The 25,587-nt window shown below is 51.2% G+C and overlaps 1 protein-coding gene across 1 annotated transcript in view; it reads left to right on the plus strand.

The window, feature by feature from the left end:
• The first annotated feature begins 501 nt into the window (after window positions 1-501).
• ALDH1A3 (aldehyde dehydrogenase 1 family member A3) overlaps window positions 502-25,587 on the plus strand; it is a 37,738-nt gene continuing 12,652 nt past the window's right edge. Inside the window, exons 1-9 of the mRNA XM_055326430.1 lie at window positions 502-720; window positions 6,088-6,192; window positions 8,156-8,296; window positions 12,413-12,542; window positions 13,082-13,143; window positions 15,787-15,915; window positions 17,509-17,622; window positions 20,338-20,440; window positions 22,957-23,141. Of these exons, the coding sequence (XP_055182405.1) occupies window positions 622-720; window positions 6,088-6,192; window positions 8,156-8,296; window positions 12,413-12,542; window positions 13,082-13,143; window positions 15,787-15,915; window positions 17,509-17,622; window positions 20,338-20,440; window positions 22,957-23,141 (1,068 nt within the window). The 5' untranslated portion in view covers window positions 502-621. The remainder of the gene's footprint in view (window positions 721-6,087; window positions 6,193-8,155; window positions 8,297-12,412; window positions 12,543-13,081; window positions 13,144-15,786; window positions 15,916-17,508; window positions 17,623-20,337; window positions 20,441-22,956; window positions 23,142-25,587) is intronic.

Consider the following 25,587-nt stretch of genomic DNA (forward strand, 5'->3'; position numbering starts at 1 on the left):
AGGCACGTGGGCAGCGGAGCGGGGCCGCCCGGCGGGGCGCGCAGACCCCCGACGCGCCTCCGGGCTCCCGGCTGCGGGGCGCGCATCCCCGGAGCGCGGCGCGCCAAGCGAAGGCGGGCGAGTGCGCTGAGCGGCGGCGGTCAGGGGGCGGCAGGTGCGGCCGGGCGAGCCCGCCCGACCGTGGGGCAGAGCCGGGCGCCGCGGCCCCGGCGCCCCCGGCGCCCCCACTCCGCGCCCCGGCCGGTGCCCGAGCCCCGGCACTTCCGGAGCCCGGGGGCGCTCCGGGGCGCTCCTCCAGGGGCGGCCCCGGGGCGGGGGAGCGCGCGGCGCGGTGGCCGGGCGGGGGGTGGCCGGACTCCCGCAGGGGCGGCGGGCGGGGTGGGGTGAGGCAGCCGGCCCCCTCCCCTCCCCTCCCCTCCCCTCCCCTCCCCTCCCCTCCCCTCCGCGCCCGCCCTCCCTTCCTCCGGTCCTGCAGCCAATTAGACAGCCCCCTCGGGCGGGAGGCGTGGGTCGCTCCATAAAGCGGCGCGGAGCTGTCACCCCGCGAGCAGGCTGCGCACCCTCCGGCCGGAGCCCGCGCCGCAGACTCGGGCGCCTGGGGCCGGGGAGCGCAGGAGAGCCATGGCCACCACCAACGGGGCCGTGGAGAACGGGCAGCCGGACAGGAAGCCGCCTGCGCTGCCGCGCCCCGTCCGCAACCTGGAGGTCGAGTTCACCAAGGTGAGGCGGGCGCCCAGCCTGCCCGACGGTCGCGGGCTCGGCGCTGGGCGGGGCGGCGGCGGCGGCGGGGCCGAGGAGCCCGCAGGCCGGGGGCCCCGCCGCCGCGCTCCGCTCCGAGGGTGCCGGGCTGCGGGCGGCGCGCCCTCCGCCGAGCTGCCCCGCGCGCCGCGGACCCGAGCCTCCGCGCCCGGGTCGGGCCCTCTCGGAGCCGCGCCGGGAGGCGGGACGGCGCGGGCGGGACCGCGGCCGCCGCGCACCCCAGGGCACGGGCTCCCGGGCGGCGGGGCCCCGCGCTGCCGGCCTCCGAGCCTGGCCGGGGTGGCTGCCGCCGCCGCGGCCCCGACGTGCCCTTACGGGCCCGCTTGGGAGGCGAGCGGAGGGGCGGGCCGCGGCGCCCCGGGCTCGCTGGCCTCCCCGCAGGCCCTGCGGCCGGGCCCCGGGGGCTGAACGCGTCGGGCTGCGGCAGGGTCGGAGGGTGCCTGGGAACACCGCGGGCTGGCCTGGAAGCCCGGGGTGCGCTGGGGAGCGGCGACTTGGAGACATCCAGAACCGCGTCCTCGGGAGCGCCGGAGCGCTTCGTGCCTCCGTGCTAGGCCCACCATAGCTTACCCAAGGTGGGTAGGAAGGTGAGCCCCGGCGAGGCTGCCCCGGGCCCAGCGGCCCCGGCTCCGACACGCTGGGACTGCGTTCCCTGCCCGCGGGCTCCGAAGCCGGCCTGGGAGCCGCGGGGGGCCAGGCCCCTCCGGGCCGCGCCCCTGCGGTCTCTGCTGTTTTGCGCTGGGCTGGGGAGGCTGGAGCGTCGGCAGAGCGGTGAGATCACCTGCCCAGGGCAGAAGGAAGCCGGCGAGGCCTGGAGCCCGGGCTGCGGAGGGCAGGGCGGCCGGGAGGGAGGGAGCGCGATCCGTGGGAGGACACCCCGAAGCTGCTCCGAGGCTGGAGGCTGTGCCCTGGGGCCGGAGCCTCGGCTGGCTTCTCCTTCCCCAACTTAATCTCCTTTTCATTTTTTCTTTTAATTTGCATCTTATCCCTAGCTCCCAACTCCAGCTGCCGCAGCGCTGAGAAAATTTCCCCATCAATTTTACTTTCAAAAGTAGCAATTATGTCCCTCAAATAGTTTTAATCAAGCGGAGAAAGTTGCAGGCCACTATGTGTGGCCTTCAGATTTTGGTCTCTTGGCACTTCATGTCGGCTCTGCCTCTGATCACATGACATTTTAAATTAACTGTTTTCAGAGGGCTCCGTAATCAACAAAGACACTTCGCCACGAACGCTGGAGATTATTTTTAATGTAGTTTCCCTAGTGGTATCAGCTTCAGAGCGAAAATTCCATCACCAGTTCGGGGAACAGTAAGAATAGTACCTACATCTTTTCAGATGCTGACCTGGTGGTGGTGGTGGTGTGGTTTTGTTTTATTTTTGTTTTATGAGGCTGTTTTATTTTTTTAATCGATGTAGAAGCCAGAAATTGCCCATGTTAGTGTCCTTTGCCTTTTTACCTTTTTGAGGCCTCTCAGAGCAATGCAGCCACCTATGGAAGTTTCCTTCTTGCTCTGCAAGTCTCTATGGCCCTTCACAAGTGGATATAGAGGAGGATCTTAGCAGATTCGCGGAGCGACCAGTGTCTCTTGTCTTGCTGCGTGCCCCCTCTTCCTAGTGGAACGGACTGGGGAGAGGCAATGAGATAGAGATCCTTAGGGGCTCTCAGGCCATGACAGCTGCTATGGCCTGACACCAGGCCACTGTACCTGCTTCCCTGTGGCTCTGTCCTTGCTCCTGGCCCACAGGCCGACCACCACTGAGGCCTACCCCTAACAGCAGCAGGGCACAGGCAGCCTGTGTGGTGGTGGCTGATGGACAACAACCCCAGCAAGCAATGCTTAGGGAGCCTCTGGCTGGAGAGACAGCAGACGGGGCCTGGGAAAGAAGCAGGAAACCCAGAACTGCAGAACCCAGGCCCTGGAGCAGGCAGTGGGGAGGGGTGGAGTGTGTGAGCCGGTAAAGGCCTGTTAGTTTTCAGATGGGACTCATGGAGCTTCTTGCTAATGGAGGATATGCCAGAAATGGTGGATCCGAGCCCCAGTTTTGGGGGAACCATTTCCTAGGATAAGTCCAGTTTCCAGAAGGATGGCCTTGTCACAGCTTCTTCATTTGTTCTCACATTTTTTAAAAAAATATTTTATTAATTTATTAAAGTGAAAGCGCGCTTGCGCTCCGCGGGAGAGCAAGCATGAGCAGGGGGAGGGGCAGAAGGAGAGGGAGAAGCAGACTCCCTGTTAAGCAGGGACCCCAGATTCTCAGGGCTCCATCCCAGGACCCCGAGATTTTGACTTGAGCCAAAGGCGACACTTCACTGACTGAGCCACCCAGACACCCCTGATCTCACATTTTAACACTGGCTCTGCTTTGTGACACTAGTGGGGGGAGGGTCGCCTTCAGCATTCCTCTCCCCCAGCCCCCCACCCCCAGATCTCAGAGGATAGCAGCCTCTTTCACTTTAGGGCGATCCTTTCTTTTCCTTTGAAATTTCTTCCACTGACAGAGATTCTCTTTAGGAGTTTCTGGTTCACTCAAACACCCTCTTTCTGATCCCTTTTTATAAGAAATACAATTCCCTCCAATCTCCTGTTCTGAAAACATACTCTCTTGAGTTTAGCTGAAGTCTGGTGGAAGTTATGGTCACTGACATCAGCAGCCCTTGCTTGAGTGGCCACCACCTTCACCTCCACCCCGGGGCACCGGGCTCCTCTGAGCAGTTGTGGTTTTCCGGCTCAGCCCGGACAACATGCCATTCCACTCCTACAGTAAAATATGAATTCCATAACCTAATTTTTATACCTCTGTAAGGTTTATCTGATACCAATTCACAAGTTAAGGAGAACATTTTTTTTTCTAGGCACATTTTTCTGATTTGGGGCTCAATGTAATACAGGCAGCATGATTGGTAGGCCACACTTACTGACCCTTTCTTTATTTGTGTTTTTGTTTTGTTTTAGTGGGGAGGAAATCAACAATAGAAACCACTTATAAGATTACTTACTAGCGTCGCATACAGAAAAAAATTTTTTGCTAAATTGGCAACATCGTGATGGGAAAATATGGTTAGGGTTGAGGAGTCTGACTGGTTTGTTTTGTTTTGTTTTTTAATGTCTCTGGTAAGAAGGGACTACAGATTAATGTCATGACTGACCAAGTAATTTTTTTTCTTTGAGGAATGAACATGCTTGGAGATGAAGTATTATAGACATCTGATCATTGTAATCTGTTTCCATCCTCCTTATTTATATTCTCTTCTACCATCTCCTCACTTTTCCTCCCCCTTGGAATTGATACCAGGAAGGATCTAGAATCAGCAGTTTTCACTGATGGTCTGTATTTTCTAACCCACGAAATTTCATCTTCCGACAAAGAGGCCTCTCTCTCTGGCTGCACTTCCCTCCCCGCGCTAACTGAACCTCTCTTCTCCACTTATTAATTTCTCGCTGTTACCGAGTGATTACTTGCTGGATGGCAAGAGTGAACTCCTGGATTTGGTTTCAGCTGGAAGAATAAACCTGTAATTGTAGCCTGGCTTGTTCCACGTGCTTCCCTGGGGGCCTGGCCTCATGGTGAAGGCGCTGAGCTTCCAGAAGTCGGATGGGCACATCCTATAGGCAAGGGATGCTCTCAGCTCTGGATCCCACACGGGGGACAAGGTGCCTCTGCCCACCTGCCCAGCAAGAGCTGGCCTTCCGTGCTTTGTTCCCACTCTCCCGGGAAGAGTGATCAAAAACGGTCTCCCCTAGACTGAGTTTCTTTCCCAGTGAGTCTTGGAGTTTTTACAGGAGAGCCCAGGACGGAGACAGTAACCAAGCCGCACACTGGATGAGATGTCTCCCCTCTCATCTATCATTCCTGGGGAGTCAAGTGTTCCAAATGAATAAAATTCACAGTACCTGAAATTAGCCCTTGGAGCGACACGGTTCTTTTAAATGACTCAAAGACAAGCAAAGAGATGCATATAGATACAGAAACGGAATTCGATGAGCTAGTTCTGTACTTAGAAATTATTGATGGCATTTCATTTGATGGAAAGGCTTCTAAAGCATCTTTCCCGTGTCTGTGACTGGGGTCTCTGTGGGCTGTGAGCTGTGATGACAACGCTGTCGCTGTCCCAAGGCGGTATGGCAGCAGATTTCTGTCCCCTCTGGGTAGCTGGGCCCTGCACACTGTCAAATGTGTTTTGTACATTATCTGTCACCTCTGTTCCTGGTTCTTCTCCAAAGGCCCTCTCCTTGAATATGATGCCTTTCAAAGGCAGTTAGCAGACTAAACTAAGAGTAAACAGCACACACCTTTCAGCATGGGAACTTTGTGAATTCTTTTTCATTCACTCGTGATGTCTTCTTATTTTTAACGTCCTTATTCTCAACTGTGTTCTAGATAATTGAGGCTCTGAATGAAGTGATTTTTGTGGGTGAAGTCTTTGGTTTTCGATATAAATGGTTATTTGCTGCATCTGTTCATACAACCAGAACATTTCCCAGCCCAGATAGTTATCTTTGTAGTCCATCACTGGCTTTTAGTAAGGCCACCATAAAAATAGGCATTTTCAAGAGAATGGGGGAGGTGTACCAATGTATACCAGTGAAGATTAAGGAGTATATATAGTAAGATTCTTGTAGAAAGCCAGTTCTTCGGCAATCTGGCTGAGGGTTTTGGCAGGGAGGAGGCAGAAGGAGTGCTCACTGCTGACCTACCCTTCAGGGGCAGGTGATCCCTTGGCACTTTATATGTATGAACCTATTCCCCCAAACTCGATGAGGGTGTAGGATTTAACTTATACCCTTTAACTATTTAACTCAGCTCTTCCTACATGAATCCATGTTAATGCTTTAAATGGCTCATTCAGTTAAGCGTCTGCCTTTGGCTCAGGTCATGACGCCAGGGTCCTGGGATGGAGCCCCTCATTGGGCTCCCTGCTCAGCGGGGAGCATGCTTCTCCCTCTCCCTCTGCCCTTCCTCCCTGCCTGTGTGTGCATGTGTGCTCTCTCTCTCTCTCTCTCTCTCTGTCAAATGAATAAATAGAAACTTTTTAAAAAATAAATAAAAAGAGAGAGACAAAAAAATTGTCTAAATGATTTTAGTTTCATTATGACAAAAAGTAATTCTCTGAAAATGTATTAGAAGTCAGGAGACTTGGATTCTAATTCTGAGTGTGCTCCTGGTTGGGCATGTGACTCCATTTCCCCTCCAGGTCCCGTCTATAAAAGGGCGGGTGGGTGGGAGGCAGGGGAGGGAGGACAAGACGTTACCTAAGGTCCTCAGCATGTTGGAATGATACGATTTTGATTTAAGCACTAATGCATTACAACTTCCTTTCCTGGTTAGATATTCATCAACAATGAATGGCACGAATCCAAGAGTGGAAAAAAGTTTGCCACATATAATCCTTCAACTCTAGAAAAAATATGTGAAGTAGAAGAAGGAGATAAGGTGAGTGCTTCCCCCACTGCCACCCCCACCCCCAGAGTAATTAAATTACAGATAACTAAAGGATAAGGAGGTGGTTTGGCTTAGCTGTAAGACAGACCTGGCCCATACTTGGGGTAGGACCTAAGTGAGCTCCTTCTCAGACACATGGCCCAGAATGGGATCAATTAGGGACGATCCATTGCAGAGTCACTCTCCTTTGATAGATGCTCCCCCGTCTATAAGGATGACCTCAGCTATCCTCATCACATGGCTAAAGGAAAGGTTTTTATCAATGATTTGAACCTGGAGGCATGAAACCTTCTTTCCAGAAAGCATTTCCGGCTGGTATGTTTCACCAAGTGCAGCATTCTAGCCGGAGACACTAAAAAAAAAAAAAAAAAAAAAAAACCTTAAAGGGAAAACGACTTGCTAACCAAGTCATGCGGGGGTAATAACATCATGCAATCACCAGATTTCTCTGAAATGATCACAGAAAGCTACAGTCTTTGTAAAGATGTATGTACTTACATATATAAGGGACTTCTGGGATGTATCCTTGATACATTTCAAAGCCGGAAAGTATCTTTTAAATATATGTGCCATTAGAGGAAAGGTTGAAGGTAAAGATTTCCTAAGGAGGGAAGAGAAATCCAAACCTCTCCTCAACCACTCATCATCTGATGTTCTTCTAAGTGTATGGGTAACATTGAATATGGGCAAGGTGAAAGATACCTGTAAAATAGGCTTGAATTTGATCCCACCAGTGAGAGTTCTGTAACAGGCAGTTCCCCCCACACAGTGGTTCTACCTGTACAGACTCTCATATGCACAGTACCTCAAGCTAAGCTCTGTTTACAAAGATAGTAGCATCAAGGAGCTCATCTCTATATGACATGAGAACGTGGGGTGGCTAGGGCGTGGGTGGCATGATGTGGAGCAGGATTCCCAGTGGATGATCCCCAAGTGCAGTACCCAGTTATCAAGGAAGAGAATGAGATCCCTGCCCCAGGCTCTGGTTTTCCCTTGGTCTGGGGGACTGCTCTGAGAACCCAGAAACAGAGGCTCTCCTGTCCACTGCAGTTGGAGAGGCCCCGGCCTCCAACCCAGAGCCTGGGACGAGGAGACACAGGATCTTGGTGGAGTATCACTCTTAACTGCATCGGCAGCCCTTGCCTGCTGTATACACTTCCCTAGGGAAATGAGGCTCAGCGGGGCCTGGGACATGAGCCATTGCTCATCAGCAACCAAGCCTTAACTCATTTTCCTGAAATAAGAATGAGTGACATTAAACAGCTCTAAACAGCTCTCACTTCTTTCCTTTTAAGAAGAAGGTTCCATTGTGGTTCTCCTATGGGTGCACAGAAAATCCAGTTCCTGCCCATGGAATGGTGCAACACTTCTGCCCCGCCGGGTAGGGGCGGGGTGAGAGGGGGTAGGGTGGAGGTGAGGCCGAAGAAGAGAAAAGTTCCAGATCCTCCCTGTCTGTGGACTTTTCCGATGTGGTCAGTTCTGAGATCCCGAGAAGCATTCATGACCTGTTCTCACTTGCGGACCGCAGTCCTCAGCTTGAATAAAATGCCAAGACAGACATTTCCCACCTAACTGATGAACCATAGGGGTGTGTGTGTCCAAACTGAGCCAGCAAGTGGAAAATCTTTTCCCATTTGGGTCACCAAGAAAAATAATTAAGGTCGGTTGTCTTACAAGCTATTTTAACACGCTTTTATAATCAGAAGGGAAGTTCATCCTTGGCCGATGTAGAAATCTTGAAAAAGATACATGATGTAAAGATGCAAAAAGTCACCTGGAAGCCCCGACCAGGTCCAGTGATCTCAAACTGAGCTGCCACCTTGACCACCACCACCCCCCCTCCTCTGCAGCGTGATGGAGGCAGGTGTCTGCTAGCCTCTGAAACTGACTGCTGAGTTCCCAAAACGCAGTTCCTACAAGAGGTGACACACTCTTCTGTTTTTTGGCCACTCAGCTTGACGTGGATAAGGCGGTAGAGGCCGCACATGCCGCCTTCCAGAGGGGCTCACCCTGGCGCCGCCTGGATGCCCTGGGCCGTGGCTGGCTGTTACATCAGTTGGCTGACCTTGTGGAGAGGGACCGCGCCATCCTGGCTGTGAGTATATGTACACAGGCGGCAGGGCAGGTGTGGGACCACCTGGCCCCCTATGGGGCTTGGGGGAGATCCAGGGTGCTGATTTCGTATGGAGGTAGATGTGTTGGGTCCTTTGAGGTCTAGCTCTCTGGCAGGAGGCACATGTCCACACCTTCTAGCTCCAAACCCTTTCTGTTTTGAAGTCAGACTTTTGCCTCCCCCCCCCCTTTGTTCTTGACCAAGAAGTTGCCTGGAGGAAGTTCAGCTGTGTTGGTAGCTCCCAGACTCAGGAGGATCATGGCCCACCGGATGATTGAGGCCATATCCTGGTCCTACCTGTACATTTATGAAATTAACTTTTTTAAAAAGATTTTTTATTTATTTATTCATGAGAGACAGAGACAGAGAGAGAAGCAGAGACATAGGCAGAGGAAGAAACAGGCTCCATGCAGGGAGCCCCATGTGGGACTTGATCCTGGGACTCCAGGATCATGCCCTGAGCCAAAGGCAGATGCTCAACTGCTGAGCCACCCAGGCGTCCCAATTAACTTTTTTTTTTCTACCTGAAATCTCTTTTATTATTAAGTCTAACTTCATCCTAGGTGACAGGATCCATGAAATTACAGGTTTAATGTGCTGGCATATATATATTTTTTTCAAATACTTATTAAAATAGATGCCACCACTTAATATAGAAAATATTTCCCATAGAACTTAAAAATGACCCCATTTCACCCCTGAACTGGGTAGTGGTGAGCATGTGTGGAGTGATGGTGAGGGCAGGGTAGCCTGGTCATGGGGAATCTTAGGGTATGAAAGACCTCAACTCCAATCCCAGCTCAGGACCCTGAGATCGTGACCTGCACCAAAGGCTGACGCTTAACCAGCTGAGCCAGCCAGGCACCCCATTTCCCTCCTCTCTTGATTTGATGTCTGGAACCAGCAGTGGAATAGCTACCTACATGAAGACCGCATCGTCCAGGACACTGAAATTGTTTTTGCCTGTGGATATGTGATTTGGGGCTGGAGAGTGGGGGAACTGTGTATCTGGGGTGCTGCCCTGAGGTGTGCTGGGGTGCTGGGGTGCATTGCCCCGAGGGTGCATCTGCACAGACAGCTGAGCTCTCCTGACTTCTCTCCCAGTCAGCCAGTCCAGCATGTTTGCCCCCAGTCCGGACGAGGGCGGCTCCCTCTCAGGGTCAGCGTTTCTGTCCGTGGAGCCTCTGGTTTCTTCCTGCAATGAGAGCCAGCCTCAGCTCTCTCAAGCTGCCAGACTGGCTTTTTCAAAAACATTTCTGTTTTCACCCAGCATGAGCTCATCGGTCTGCAATGTCCGTGGGGGCTAATAGCAGGCGGGAGAGGATGTGCCCTGGGCACCCCTCCCCACCCTGTCCCCAAGCGTCAGTATCATCTTAGGGAGCAGGGGCTGGGGAGCCACCTTTGCCTTCAGCCCGCCCCATGGTCCTGGGATAGACAGAGCAAGTTGCCTCTGTCATTGGGACCTTGCTGCCCACGAGAAACGAGATCCAGCTCTTTGCCACATCATGAAAGGAACAAGAGAATGACTGGCAAATACAGTTCTTCGAACCAGGACCACATCACCCTCCACCTCCATAGGGTTTTTCCTGCATTGTCATGCAGCGAAGTGTTCCTTTCCATCACATTCTCTGGCTGCCTCAGTGGTTTTGACAGAGCTACGTATTCACTTCTGTATTCAATGTTTAGAAACAGATGTGGGGGACCTGGCAGCCCCACGTTGCTCCCCTTCTGGAGGCACCTGGGGCCCAGGCTCTGGCTCTTCAGGTGCTCTTTCTGGAAGCCTCCAAATAGGGGCCCTCCCTGTTTACTCTCTCTTCAACCCAAGCCCTGTTTCTGGGCCTCCTCATTCTAAGCCTTGGCACACGAACGGAGTCTCAGGGCAGGTTCGTGGGGCCCTTTTCTTCACTCTTTTCTATCTGCAAGTTACAGGGTGTGAATTTTTCAGAAGGCATGTTTTTCTCTTAAAATGTCAAAGGGAGTAAACTCGAGAGCAGCTGTGGTTTACTCATGGTCCAGCCGCAATAACTGTTTCAAAGTCCCAATCGGTAGCTGACACTTGATTTCCCTGGTCCAGTCCTGTCCACTCATCTGTGAATCTTTTTTTATGCTTAAAAAGAATTTCCTGTCTACACTCATTATGATCCCAGTTTTGCTTGGACAGCTTCCATAGAACCAACCTGGCAAATTCATGTTGTCACTCTGGGAAGCAAACTTGCCCAAATTAATAACAAAAGAGAGCCAACGTTTGCTGAATACTCACCGTGAACCAGGCTTGTTGTTAGACACTTGGCCTGCACGTTGATGATCCCAATGCAGAGATGAGGACACCGAGGCCCAGAGAGTTTCAGGAACCTGTCTAAGGTTATCCAGCCAGAGAAAGTAAGCCAGGGCTAGAGGCAGGAATGCCCTGCAGGCTATGCCATGGTCCTCTGCCTTTCTCTTCCTTGTCCTATCCCAGAAAAGGGCTAAGAATAAACTCCTGGTCCCACTGACAGATCTGCAGGTACTGTCAGGAGTAGCCTGGTCCTAGGCCTTTTGGCATGATTTGCAACAGTTGAGTTTCCCATGGGAAAACAAGTTTCAACTTGGAATTTAACTTAATAGGAGCCAGAGATACAGTGACTGGATGTTACCTTGGCCTAAGCAGCATCTGCTGGGGGCGCGGGGATACATAACAGACTCAGACCAGCCCTGTAACCTTCAGCAACTCACAGTCCTGTCTCCTTGGTGTCCCCAAGTAAGGATCGCCAAAAAGGAAGATGATCATAATCATCACAGCTTTTACTGTCATCATGAAACAGTTAGCATGGCACTTCCTGTGGGCAGGCCCTGTCTTAGCCCTCACCCCAGCCCTCATGAAGCAAGTACCCTTATTATTACTATTATTATTATTATTATTATTATTATTATTAAACAGATGAGGAAACTGAGTCAGGGAGGGATTTGAGGGCTTGCTGCCCAGTGAGGGGAGCAGTTGCTCCTGTTTAGGAATGCTTGGCTCCTCCCTGAAGCAAAGTTCTGATAGTCTCCTGGAGCACCCTATGTAGCCATTCTGCAGTCTTCCTAGATGCAAATGTCCTGGAGCAGCAGCCTAAGGAGTGGTCACTGTGCTGGCTGGAAGTTAGATGCCCCAAATTCAGTGTCCCACTGGGTGACCTTAGGTACCCTCAGCCTTGGTGTGGACACCTTGAAGTGACAACAGAGGTGTCAAAGCCAGAGATGAGGCATATGCAGGTGCACGTGGAGGGGCCTTTCTTCCCCAGTGAATCCCCAGCTCACTGCATGGACTCTAAAATGAGAATCTAGCCCCAGGCTATGTGTCAGGGTGGCCACTTCCTGCAGAGATGGATGACAGGCAGTTTTAGCGCCGGGCTCAACTGGGGCCACTTGTCTGAAGGACAAAGGAGTCCTCTTAAACCCGGGCTGGAAATAGAAAAGAATCCTGCCATTGAGCGGCTGCACACTCGCCCTGGGTAATCACCTCCCTCACCACAAGGACGAGCCTACTCCTTCCAACTGTGCATCCGGCTTCGGCAGCCCAGTTGGGAAGGACTGTGCCTTTGTGCTGGTGGCACTACCCTTTGGGGGCTCTGTCACTCTTTCTATAGCCACACTGGTCAGCCTAGCCAGGAAGGAAGAACCTGCATCCCCACCCCTTAGTGCTAGAGGAAGAGAGCGCTCTCTCCCGCCTCCCCAAAGGCAGCCAAACTCACGAGAGCCCCCTGGGAGTGCACAAACCCCTGTGGCCAGGTCACACAGTTGAGACAGCTGTGCTCCAGACAGAAGACCAAATACAAAGACCGTGTCTTCCTTCCCAGCGAGGTTCCAAATCGGACTTTTACTGCCGTTCTTCATGGGGACACATGCCCATGCCCTAGCCAATCCCCTAGACTGGGGTGTTTTGAAAGAAAAGTCATCCTTGACAATCTGAGACAGGTCTTAAAGGAAATGGAGTGTCTTGCTTTCTGAAGGGACACGGGGAACATTGCGCATGCAGTGTCATAGGACTGTGCTCTCTTCTCCTGCACCGAGAGCCTTAACCACCTGATGGCTAAAAAGGAAACTGTATCTGAAATAGATGTTGTCTTTGTATTGCAGACCCTGGAAACGATGGACACGGGGAAGCCGTTCCTTCATGCCTTTTTCATCGATCTGGAGGGCTGTATTAAAACCCTCAGATACTTTGCAGGGTGGGCTGACAAAATACAGGGCAGGACCATCCCCACAGGTGAACGAACACAGGACTCCTAGCCTCATGGGAGGGGGAGAGGGGAGGAGCGTTGGTTTTGGGAGGCTTTGTCTTCTCTTTGCTCCAGCTAGCCTTTTCAGAGCACCTCTGGTTTTTCCCTCCCAAGGCACCCTGCCCTATTGTAAAAGAAGTGGCACTGTGGCAATTTCTTCTCCTAAGGAATTTTACTTTTCTAAAACTTTTTTAAAGATTGTATTTATTTATTTGAGAAAGAGAGAGAGTGAGCACAAGCAGCAGGGAGAGGGAGAAGCAGGCTCCTGCTGAGCCAGGAGCCCAACTCTCAATCCCAGAACTCGAAGATCATGACCTGAGCCAAAGGCAGATGCTCAACCCACTGAGCGATCCAGGTGCCCCAGGAATTTTACTTTGAAAATTGAGTTAAAGATCATTTCTTTGTGGACTAGACAAGACTTTGAGCTGACACCTTTGTGGGCTTCTGGGTTTCTTTCTCATCTTTTTGCTACGTAAAATCCTTATAGGTGAATCCCAGTGTATTCTCCATATTACCTCTCTTCCAGATGACAATGTTGTGTGCTTCACCAGGCATGAACCCATAGGTGTATGTGGGGCCATCACTCCTGTAAGTATAGTGACTTTTCTAGATAGATCCACGTAGATCCTGCCCCACTCCCCTGTAGTCTTTAGAACCAGTTTCTGGTGTGTTTTGATCACAGCACAGTTAACCGAACATTTGCACTGCGGCCTGGGGCTGGATACTTGAGAGATACCAGGATGGGTTCCATCCTATTCCTGCTCTCAAGGGGCTGACTCCTGAAGTACAGCAGAAGGCACTGTGGATTGCAACCAGAGGGCTCAGGAATGACCAGTTTCTCTAGGGCAGCCGTCTCTTAAGTGGGCCTTGAGAAAGAGTTGTTCAATAGGAAAACAGGTTATCTAAGCAGTAGGAATGGTCTATGTGAAGGTTTCCAGGTGCCTGAGCTACTTGGAGGGCAACAGCAGGATAGCTGGTGAGGCCACACTTAGATGAGGACAAGATGAGGAAGAGGAGGAGCATACATCAGGGGATACAGGCCCGGCACCTGATGGGCTGTGGCTGCCAAGGGCCTGGGACTTTATTCACTGGGCAGTGGAGAGCCTGGCAGGTTCCAGGGAATGTGGTGATGCTGCCCATCTATCAAAGGAAGTCCCAGGCCACTGCAGTACCTGGGCAGGAGGCTGGGCAGACACGTGGCACCTTGGAAGGAAGCTACATCCCTTCTACCAACAGTTGAGAGCCTGCTGTGTGCCCAGCATGGCCCCAGGGTACCAGATCCTGAAGCCATGGAGGGAAAGGGCCTGGCATTTTGCCCCTGAGGAACTTGCAGGGCAGTTAAAAGGCTGAGGAAGGAATCTCCATCAAAAAAAAAAAAAAAAATGAGAGGACAGGAACTGTTTGAGGAGCTCCTGCTACAAGCAGAAGCATGGATTTGAAAGCTCGTAAGGCAATTTGATTTGGTAGAGTTTAGTGTCTAATCGAAGGCTGGAGGTGAGGCCTGGCTGGAATTGAGTGGATGGTGTTGCTGGTTGATTTGAGGAAGACTAGAGGAGAAGTAGGTTGAGGTGGAGGGACATGAAAGCTGAAGGTCATTCTGGGCAGGTGTGGTAGAGAGGCCAGTGGAAGAGCCAAGCAAAGAGTTCAATTAGGCATCTGCATCTTTGGGTCTGGAGCTCAAGAGAGAGGTGAGGGCTGGAGCTACCCCACAGGCAGTGGTCACGACGGAGGTGTTTCTGCCCACCAAGTTGGGAGGGGGGTTATCCAGAGAGAGGTACAGAATGGGAGAAGAAGAGGGCCTGGGGTCAAATCCCATGGACTATCAGGGGATCCCACTGAGAAGTCTGAGCATTTAGGGTCAGGAGCATCCCAGGAATGGAATACAGTTCCAGAAAAAGACTATGGTCAACAGGGGCCTTTCCTTTATAGGAATAAAAAAGACAGAAATACAACTGTCAGTTTTGCTCATCAACATCGGTGTCAGGATATTAGGTTCAGTGAAAGTCCCACTGCTGGGACTTATATAAGAGGATCTGGGCATGTGGGCACAGCTCTTCCAAGAAGCTTCAAAGGGAAAGAAGGATGCTGCTGGAAGTGACAGAAGCCAAGGGAAGGTATGGATTTGCCTGTTGGATAGGAGAGATGATGATATTTGTGTGCTAAGGGGGTGGGGAATCCAGGAAGAAGAGGCCACCCCGATCATTAGTCGGGGGAACCCAAAACAATACCTGCCATCATTTAGCTGAGCATATTGGCCCTTGGGAAATGGAATCTTATGTTTATTGTCTAGAGGTATGAATTCCAGACAGAGCTGGGGGAGGAATTGTAATGGCAGTATCATGAGGTGGTCACCCTCGGCCAGCCCTGTGGGTGTAGCTTTGCAGAGAGCTCTTATGTTTGACATCCTTGGAACATAAGGAGCCAAAGGAACTCCTTTGGAATGAGAGTGGTTGAGGGACAGCTAGAATCAAGCTACCTGCTGTCTTAGAGATGCTTGTCTTCATTTTGCCTCGTCAAAGATACTACTCGGAGTGGCAGTGTGGCAGAGGACACAGGCTATAAATCCTGGCCTTTACCTGCTAGTTTGTGATCTTGAGCAAGTCACTTTCCCTTCCATGCCTCATCTGGAAATGGAGGTGATAATATGACTGTATCATATGGATGGGTAGGGATCAAATGAGTTAAGTGTTTGTGAGTGGCTAGAACAGGACCTGGAACAGAGTTAATGTTCAGTGGCTGTTAGGCTTCTTGTCACAATGACTTTGGTATCCTTGCCTCTGTAGTTGAAAGATGACAGGAAAAGCATTTCCTAAACTGAATTTCAACAAATAGCAATTCAGTGGGGGTTTCGTATGTTATTCTGGAAGAAGAGAAAGGTCCTTTGACATCTGAGTTTAGGAGGGGCGGGCCTCACTCCTGCAGTATTTTTCAGATCCTTTAACTCATTGATGGCATCATAAACCTCCAAGAGGAGATGTAGGGCACATACAGCAGAAACCTCTTTGCAAAGACTACTTATTAACATCTCCTAGAACGCAGTCTAGGAAGTACAGGGCAGGAATGCAGTTCCGATCTTTACACACCCCTATACTACCTCTTATGCCCCAAATCTAGACCATGCAAACAGATATCCTGCATGGAGACACTGCTGGGCCTCCAGGGCAAGGTGCAGGGTGGATCCAGGCACCCCACCCCCGCACCCCCCGCAAGTTCCTCTGTGTTTCATTGTAGTGGAACTTCCCTCTGCTGATGCTGGTGTGGAAGCTGGCGCCTGCTCTCTGCTGTGGGAATACCATAGTTGTGAAGCCAGCGGAGCAGACTCCCCTCACTGCCCTTTATCTGGGCTCTCTGATCAAAGAGGTAAGGCACCTGAAAAAGAAAGAAAATATTATGCATTGTTGATAATATTCCCACTCCTCAGAACCAGGCCACTGTCACAAGATAACACTGCCCTGTGGAGCTGAGCTGTGCGTGACAGTGCCAGCCTGCTCACAGCCGAGTGGGAAGGGAATGGCTCCTGTGTTGCACTTGGCAACTATACACTCTTTCTCCTGCCTGTGGTCACTGAGCTAGAAGAAACTCATTCCTCCCACTGATCCTAATGAGAATACTTAACTCTTATTATGGGTTCAAACCTATGGTTTAGGAGCAAATGTTTTGTCTAGAGAATTTGCAGCAGGGTCACTGGAGAGGGAGCCAACTCTTTGGAGGTTCTCCGGGCCTTGCATTTGTGGTGGAGGAAATGGCCCATTTTTATCTTGGAGGGGTAATCTTGCCAGCTCGCACGGAAGGGGCTGCACCAAAGGGGGGACTCCCTCACCCAAGCCTCCCCACCAGTGCTCTGCTCTGGGACCTCTGGGACAAGTGTCCTCTCCCCCTCCCCAAGCCCTGCCCTCGCAGCCACTTTGTCGGAAAACATGCAGCCCAAAGAAACACCTCCTTCCAGACACACCTGGCAACACGCTTCAGTGGATCTGTGCCCCACTTGTATATAGCAAAGAGGTTAAAAACGAAACAGGAAGGGAAGAGGGATGGGAGAAAAGATTCATTCATGTCATTTCTCAGCTGGGCTCATACGATCCGGAAGCATGACCTTTACCGCTTAGAAGTAAGGCTGCAGCCGCCTGGAACTGACAGGTTTTGCACCTCCCTTTGCCTGGTGATGGAGGACATGATGATGTTCTATTAATGAGACTCACAGATTCTAAGGTCACGACCATTAACACACAGCACCTAGAGAAACGAAAGACTCACTCCTGCACCTTGTTCTAAAATCTTGCCTAAGATCATGCAGTTTTAATAGCATTAGATATTAGATTAAATAGCATCCCCCCACCTCGTTCATTTGTGGTGTCCTTGGTTAACCAAGAGGCCACAGGTGTAAAGCAGGAAGCTTGACTGAAAGAAGCGGCAGTCCCACCATCAGGGTATGCCGGCTCTGGGCGTGGCTCAGGTTCAATAAGCAGGAGCTTTGAGGGAGTGATACCGAGTTGCCATTTGGAACATTGATAGGACAGGTTTAAAGAGTGGGAGCTGAGGCTCAGAGAGGATTTTTTGTGGGAGCCTCTGAGCCTGGGAGGTTGTAACCAAGGTATCTCTTTTCTCCCCGAGAATACATATGCATAGACAGATCCACACAGAGGTACTTAAGCACATGCACAGAATGGTGCTCGACTGTGGAGCCTCACCGCCATTTTGCTCAGACACCATTTTGGGTTATGAAGAGCTGCCTGGAAGGAAGGGTGGATGTATGCCTCACTCAGGCACAGCACTCACACTGGTTGCCTGGGTCTGGGTCCTAGGGTGGCTGTATGACTGGGGCCCTGGCTTCCCAGTGAGGATGCCACCGTGCTTGTGGACCTCCTACAGCCCTGGGTCTCTCCTCCCAAGCGTGGTCTGTGGTAGACACTGATCCAATCTCCTGTTCTGAATGCCACCTCAATTTCCATCCAGGTCGGATTCCCTCCAGGAGTGGTCAACATCGTGCCAGGATTTGGGCCGACGGTGGGAGCAGCAATTTCTTCTCACCCTCATATCAGCAAGATAGCCTTCACGGGGTCCACCGAGGTAACTCTCCTCACTGGCTGTTGGTCAACATAGCAGTCATTGTATGATCTGAGACCAGGGTATTTTTTCCTTTGAGCAGCTAAATGATGAGTTATTACCCTAAGTATGACCACGTTTTAGTACATAACAGTCATTAAAAAAAAAAGTAAATCATTAAAGACACTGGTCCAGTTTCCAAACTAAATAAATATCAAATAGAACTCAGAAGCCTTAGAAGAAAAGATTGGTAGATAAGATAAAATAAAAATATAAAGCATCCGTAAGAAAAACAACGTCACAATCGAAGTTAAAGGATAAATAGCAATCTGGGAGGAAAACAGTCATAATTTATAGAGCTCTCCAAGGCTTAAAAATCCATAATATCCCTAAAAATCAATGAGAAGGAAAAACAGACAAAGCACACAGAATGGTGGGACAGTGAATAATTCAGAGAAGAGAAACACCAAGCATCCAATAAGCTTGACCTAGCCCATTGGTAATCAGGGAAATGCAAGTGCACATTCAAAGGAAAGTCAGGAGTCTCCTTTTTTCTGTCAGATTGGTAAAAATTGAAATCTGGTGTAATGGAGGCTGTGGGAGGATAGGCACTCACCTGCACCCATCCTGAGGCACAGGGCCATGTTGTTCTACCGATCACAAATTTGATCTTCAGATTCAGGAGTTCCATTTCAAAGCAACTACTTAGAGAGATGTTCTCACGAGCCTCCTTCAAGGACCTGTTTTGCCGTATTACTGCATCCATTCTGGACGAGGTGTTACAGCCATTCCAATAAGGAAAACTGTCTGCCATCTGTGGTTGCAGCACAATAAAAGCAAACCGTGGGAACATAGCTATAATATTAGGAAGAGTGTATGTGGAGAGAAACAGAAATTGTCCATGAGACACCCAAGAAATTCTTCCTGTGGCCACCTCTGGGCAGGCCCTGGGACACAGGGTAGGGGGAGATGTAAACTCTCCTCCTTTTAAGTGCTACACACCTGTGTGTGGAATTATTTTTAATATTCTGAGAGAGAAATGAGTAAATGCTTCCCAAGTGGTAAGAGTCCCCATCTCCCCACTAATTTGGTCCAGCCAGGAGCCTGAGCCCCCTCCTGTGGTCTGCTGGTCAATACTGCCTCCACCCTCGTTTGCTGGCTGGAGTGAGCATTGCTAGAGAAGCCGAGTCAGGGGCCCTGCATGGTGTCACAATAGCTGTGGGTGCTCAGCATGCCCAATGGAGCAGCAGCTCCACGCCTGACTTGGGGAGATGAGGGGCCAGAGAGGTGCCAGGCATGGCTCCTGCCCTCTGGCTGCTGCCCCTCCTAATAGCAGAGTCATCCCTTCTCCTCCCCCTGCCTGGCTTTTCTGCCTGAACCCTCTCTAGGCATCTGTAGGGCTGCCCATGGGTCCAGGGGGGTGGTGCTCTCACTCGCAGCTAACCTTGAGGACAAGAAAGTGGTCTCTGTGGTCCTAGAGATTGCTCAACTGGCAGGCATCTCCATCAGTAGGGGGCGGGGGGTGTTTTCCCACCCTAGGTCTGCCTGCTGCATCCAGCCGGGAGAGCACACCCCAACCCACAAGGAATTGCCAGCCTGTGGCACACTAGTTTTGCTTCTGTCACTCTCTGGGAACGATCACTGTCACCGTGGAACTATTTCAAACGTCATTCAGTACATCACCCGCGAGCTGGCCAATTTTTGAACTTTTTTTTCTTTTAAAGATTTTATTTATTCATGAGACACACACACACACAGAGAGAGAGAGAGAGACATAGAGAGAGAGAGAGAGAGAGAGGAAGAGACACAGGCGGAGGGAGAAGCATGCTCCATGCAGGGAGCCCGATGTAGGACTCGATCCTGGGACTCCAGGATCATGTCCTGGGCCGAAGGCAGGCGCTAAACCGCTGAGCCACCCAGGGATCCCCTAATTTTTGAAATGCACTCATGCCTTAGTCTTGGGGCAAAAGCCTCAGCTCATGAAGAGCCCAGCCCTGCCTCTCGCTAGTTGTCTGGCTCTAAGTATCCATGTGCGCATTGGTCTCCTGAGAGTCTCCCCAGCTCTGAATCTGGGGGGCCTGCTCTGGGATGGGCCAAGCCTAGCCTCTGGCAATGTGTGGAATGATAGGCAGACCCTTCAGGCACGTGAAGGAGGCTGGTGAGTGAATGTCCCAATCCTCTCTCTTAGCCCTGGGGAAGCCTCAGTCCTGAGTCTGTTGCCAGAGAATTGGCTCCTTCTCCTCCTGAAGATCAGCTTCCCCATTAACCATAACTTTTTGAGATTCCCTCAGATTATACCAAAGAGCCACATGGAACCACATCCCCCACGAGTGAGGGTTGGAACAACTGCCCCTGGGTCCCCTTGAGCCCTTTACCAGACTGGCTGTCCCAGCCTGCTGCCAGGAAAGATGGGCACCAGGACTAGTGACCAGCTGACTCTGCCGCTAGCCAGCTCTGTGGCTGTGGGCAAATCCCTGGGCCTTCCAAAGGCTCCCACTCCACCCCTGTAAGTGGAGCAGCTCAGATGGAGGATTTCGGTGATGTCAAAGTCTGATCCATGAGGAGATGTGGGGAGAGGCCACAGGAGTGGAGAGGCATCACCATGGCCCAAGACACCTAGGTGGAGAGGCAGAGAATCCCTGGCCACGTTGTGCTTGTTGCCTCCTAGGCTTGTCCAAAATGTTCAAACCAGGTCTGGCCCCATCCAAAGTTTCATACAGTTTGTTTTTCATCCTGAAGGTTGGAAAGTTGGTTAAAGAAGCCGCCTCTCGGAGCAATCTGAAGAGGGTGACGCTGGAGCTTGGGGGGAAAAACCCCTGCATCGTGTGTGCTGATGCTGACTGTGAGTCTCTCCCCTTCTGGACATTGCTGGGGCTTAGGCAGTCCATAAATCTCTCCCTGCTTCCTTGCCCAAGTTCAGAATGAACTGAGAGAAACACACACACACACACACACACACACACACACACACACACAGGCTGTTTTTCCACTTTGGGTTGTCCTGCCATAACTAGGCAGATGGTGATCCAAACACCAGCTTAATTGCTCATAGAAAAGCTGCATTGGAAAGAAACATGTCCTATGCAGTGGCCCAGAGGCTGCCTGTTTCTGCCCTTCGAGATTATGTTTATGCTTCCCATCCCTGCAGAGCTGGGGCCACAAAGAGCAGATCCAGATTCTTCTCCAGAGCCCCCTGTGCAGGGAGATGGCCAAGAGAAGGAAGAGCAGGGCAGGTGCTCCCCACTCACAGGCATTAATCAACCTCCCTCCCCCCGATCAGTATTTCCTGCAGTGCTTAGACTCTCAGAAACTTGAGATGTTTCTTCCTTCTCAGGCCTGACAAGTGAGAGGCCAGTGGCAGCAGACCCTTAAAAATATCCCCCATGTCTGGGTCCTCTCTCTCTCTCTCTCTCTTTCTCTCCACCGCCTCTGCCCTGGAAAAGCAACCCTGCCCAGCAGCTGAGGGGCAGTTTGTGTCTCACCAGAGCTTCATGACACAATATGAAACTATCTGTTGTTCTTGGCTGCCATGTCCAGAAGAAGGAAGAAAGGGCCTCATTGGGCATTCATTCACCTGCTGACAGGGTCAACCGCCAAGAAGCATGATTTCCCAGATACCCTGAAGCACCTTGTAGAATAGCCTCCCCCACCTGCCCACTGGTGTCAGAAATTCCTTTCATGGAGAACAAAGCTTCCCATTCCACACTCCCGATAAGGTGGAAACTGCAAATATCCCGAGTGAAATTATTCTAGCACCGTTTCTTGCTAAGGTGTAAAGGACTGATATCACTTCCTCTCCTTGAAGCTGGCTTTCCATGGGAGAGTGGCCTGGGTGAGAAAGCAAGCTTCAGGGAAGGAGGAGGAAACTGGGCATGAAGACAGACTGCTCATTTTTTGCCTGGGTTGGTGCTCCTTTGTAGAATTATCATTGGTGTCGCTACTGGTTTCTGGAGCCACATGGAACAGTTCTGACTGGTGCCCCATTCAGGTCCCATACTCCAGTCCTAAAGAGGCAGGACCCCTGTTTTGGATTCTTGGATCACCATATCTGCATGCCCCATCTCTATCTCAGCTCATTATTTCTCCTCACCTGGGAAGAAAACTGTAGCTAAAACACAAAACTTCCTGTTTGAGGATTGGTTTTACAATGGTCCTAAATGCCCTCCGGAGCCATCTCCTGCTCCTCCTCCAGGCAGTGCCAGTCCACAAAATTCAATTCTGGCATAACTGGCATCCACCCATGATGTCAATTAGTAACATGCCCCCATCCCCCACCCACCCCTACAGCCACCACCCCTGGCTCCCATCAGGGCACAGGAAGGAAATGAATTTGTTCTTTTGGAGGAGGGACAGTTGTGAGTTGGCACAGAGAAGGAGAGGGTGCAGGGAGGGCAAGATCCTTATGATGCTATCTGCTGCTATAGGGACTTCTATGGAAGACCTGGCTGGAAAGCAATGGCTCGGTTCTCAAAGCAGAGGGCAGCATTCCTCGGAGCTGCTCAAGAGCGATGCTGGGTGTCTGGATGACCTGCCCCATACCCCCAGGGCAGGTGGGGGGGGTGGGGGGAGCATGCTTTGGCCTGTGCAGAGGAAAGCTACATTTCCTAAGCAGCAGTATGTGTGTTGGAGGGGAGTGGGGGGTGCACAAAAACCAGCTAACAGTGGAGCACTAGAAGCCACACCATGAGCTGTAAATGATACCCTGCTGAGCATTCTTCTGCATGAAGCACATCCCCCAAAGATTTTACTTAGTAAGCACCCTTCTAGTTTTAACATGATGCCCGCCCAGTTCAGATTGAGCACCCTTCAGGCAGAATCAGTGCTTTCTTTTTAACCCGTGTGAGTTCTACATGAAGTTAATATTACTTAGACTCAATAGGCAAAAGAAGCTGACTTAATAAGACTTGATGGTGGAGGAGACTCAAGGTGGAAAAGCTCTCACCAATTGGTCTACATCAATACTTGTGGGAGGTTATTCTATAGAACTGTGGGTCCTCTAGAAAGGGGGAGGAGGGATCCCTCTAGAACTGTGGGTCCTCTAGAAAGGGGGAGAGGGAGGGACCCAGGAGCAGGTGAACCAAGAACCAGGGGAATGTAACAACTCTCTGTGCTCCTTAGCATAGCAAAGAAGCCCTGCAGTCCTCCCAGGGACTGATTTAACCCCAAACTGGATGCACCAGAAATCCTTTTGTCCATTCTCTCTATTGAGAAATGCCGGGAATAAAATTAATTTCTGAAATGCAGCCATTCCCAGGGCTGTTTGCTAGTGCGGGCAATTAGAGTTACAGCTGTCACCAGTCCTGCCCTAACGACTTAATCGCTTCCTCTTGCCCCCGCCACGGCCTCCCCCCACTCCAGTGGACTTGGCAGTGGAGTGCGCCCATCAGGGAGTGTTCTTCAATCAAGGTCAGTGTTGCACAGCCGCCTCCAGGGTGTTCGTGGAGGAGCAGATCTACCCTGAGTTTGTCAGGAGGAGCGTGGAATATGCCAAGAAACGGCCCATCGGAGACCCCTTTGACATCAGAACAGAACAGGGGCCCCAGGTAATCAACTGATATGTCAGTGCGTCTGGGGGCTGAACCAGGCAGCCCCTCTGGCCCTGGCCCCTTACAGCTCTGCTGCTTTTCTATCGATTCCAGGGTCCCTCTCAAAGCAAAAGGGAGGCTGACTAAACTTGCCAATCGAGGCTTTTGTTTAGATGCCGATCAACAGTCCAGTCCCATCAGATCTCCGTGGGGTCATAAAGCGGGAGTGGACACACAGAGGTTTTGCTCTTTGCAACAGAGAATGCTCAGCTCAGGGCCTCAGCAGGAGAGAAGCATTCCGAGTTCATAGCACCTTATGCTTGCACCCTCCAGCCAAGAGGACCATCCCGTCTCTGAGCCACTGGGATCCCCAGAGAGAAACTCAGGCAGAGGCTGTCTTACCTGGCTGGTCTTCCCTGCAGGAGAACGGTTGTAATCCTGGCTGAAGGGTGGTGAGGTACAGGCAGAGGCAGAGTAGCTGGAGCCCACAGTCTCAGCCTCCAGGCCTTCCCTCGAGCTCGCACACAAGACAAGGTGACCGGCAGAAACCAAAGAATCCCAGTGGAGAGAGGGAGCGAAGAGGGCTCGGGGAAGGGGGCTGCATCTCTGGGCAGAACATGTCTCTGGAGGCCTGTTTTCCGAAACTTACGACAGGATGAAAATGATCATAACCGCGAGGTTTAATAACCTCTTTAAAAGGGCACATCCTGTATCACTTTCTTACTAATTATGCAGTGCAGCAGATGGATAAATATTTAAGAGGGCAGCCTCACCATCCCATGCATTATTGAAATGGAGCTCGACAGCAACCTACTTTTCTTGTAGCCAGAGTCCTATTCTGGCCATGAAGTTTCAAATCACATGTCAAGACTCACCTACTTGTGTCTATGCCGGGGGCTGGCTGCTTCCCCACCGCATTGGCACCATGTGTTTACTCGGGAAGCTGTGGATCTGAGCACACGTTTGGCCCTGTGACTCTGGGGAAGTCCCAAGCTCCTTCCAAACCTCCCTGTCTTTGGAAAATGGGAGCAATGGATGAATATTATGAGTATTTCAAGGCACCTAATAAGTCTTTATTCTCTAAAGGTGGTGGGGGAGCATTAAATGACAGGCTTCCTGATCTAGGGTGGCACAAAATGCCTGTGCGTGACTTGAGGCCATGTCAGTCAGGTTACCATCCCATGGGGACGAAGAGGGAGGACCATGTGCAAAAGGTGCATTTCTGACCACCGTGCCCATTCTTGCCAGGTCCCAGTCCACATGCACTGTGGCTCCAATGCCACGTGACCTTGGTAAGGAGAAGCATCCCAGCTTGTGGCCAGAACTCCCCACCCTGCCAGACCTCAGCTCCAAACCCAGTGGCCAGTGACACAAAGTTGTCTAGTGGCCTTGGTTGGATTTCAGGTCTGAATGCAAACATGGCCACAAGCCATTATCAAATCCACCGTGATTGTAAAGCTAATCCAGACTCCGTGGGAAATATGCGAGCTGATCCCATACTAAGGAAAACCTTTCACCCCATCATTATTCATAAGTCTCTTTTCCAAGGCTCCAGGCTTGACTTTTGAAGCCAGATACAGAAATCTCTTCCAAGAGAGCAGATTCAAGCAGAATGGGTGTTGATTTCATCGGTGCTTTTGATGCTGCTGCTAAAAGTCCTTTTGAAAGCTCACTTAAGCCGCCTAACCTCAGCATATTATTTTAGGACACTGTTGGATTTTTTTCTCCCAAAGTGCTTTTTCATCTACAGTAATAAGATTTTTACTCAGAGAGGATTTACAGCTGTCTAAATAGTCCTGTCTGTCTTCTGCCTGTAAAACAGCTAGCTGACCTAGATCGGTGTCCACTGCAGGCAGTTGCTTGCTAAATGCTCCAAAATCTTTCAGGTTTATTTGGCAACTTGAGCAATGAGGCGCAAAAACATTGCGCAGGCCACCTGGTGGGAGCAGGATCCAGTGCCCTCTCCAGCAGAGCCAAGTGCAGCTTTCGACATGTCCTTTGGGGTCCATCCGGCTCTGTCTCTGGTGTTGTGCCCTGCCGCGTCCTTCGCTTCTGGCAGGTTCTTCTTCCAGCACTGGAAGGCTCCAGCGGACATTTCTTGGGGGATTATTAGATTGAAACAATGTGTTCACATGGATTCATCAGGAAGAGTGGAGTCTGGATTTGCAGGTTTTCCACGGGGGCCCACCACTGCCCCCGGGACAGATACGTGGAGAATGGTCATAGCCACTCAGGACCTATAATTTGATGAAGCCCTGAAAGCCCTCTTGTCCTCCAGGGAGGAGGAAAGAGCAAACTTAGAACTTTTAACCAAGACCTGGCTCACTGAGAGAGAAGTTGAGAGAACCTTGAGATATGACTATATCCATTGCAGTTGTTTGAATTACTTTTTTTGAGGTGGGAATACATACAGGGGTTAAAAGCTAGAACGCATATAAAGGTCAGTGAAAAAAAGGCTTTCTTC

Source organism: Nyctereutes procyonoides, unplaced genomic scaffold (genome assembly GCF_905146905.1).
Source record: "Nyctereutes procyonoides isolate TBG_1078 unplaced genomic scaffold, NYPRO_anot_genome, whole genome shotgun sequence".
NCBI lineage: Eukaryota > Metazoa > Chordata > Mammalia > Carnivora > Canidae > Nyctereutes > Nyctereutes procyonoides.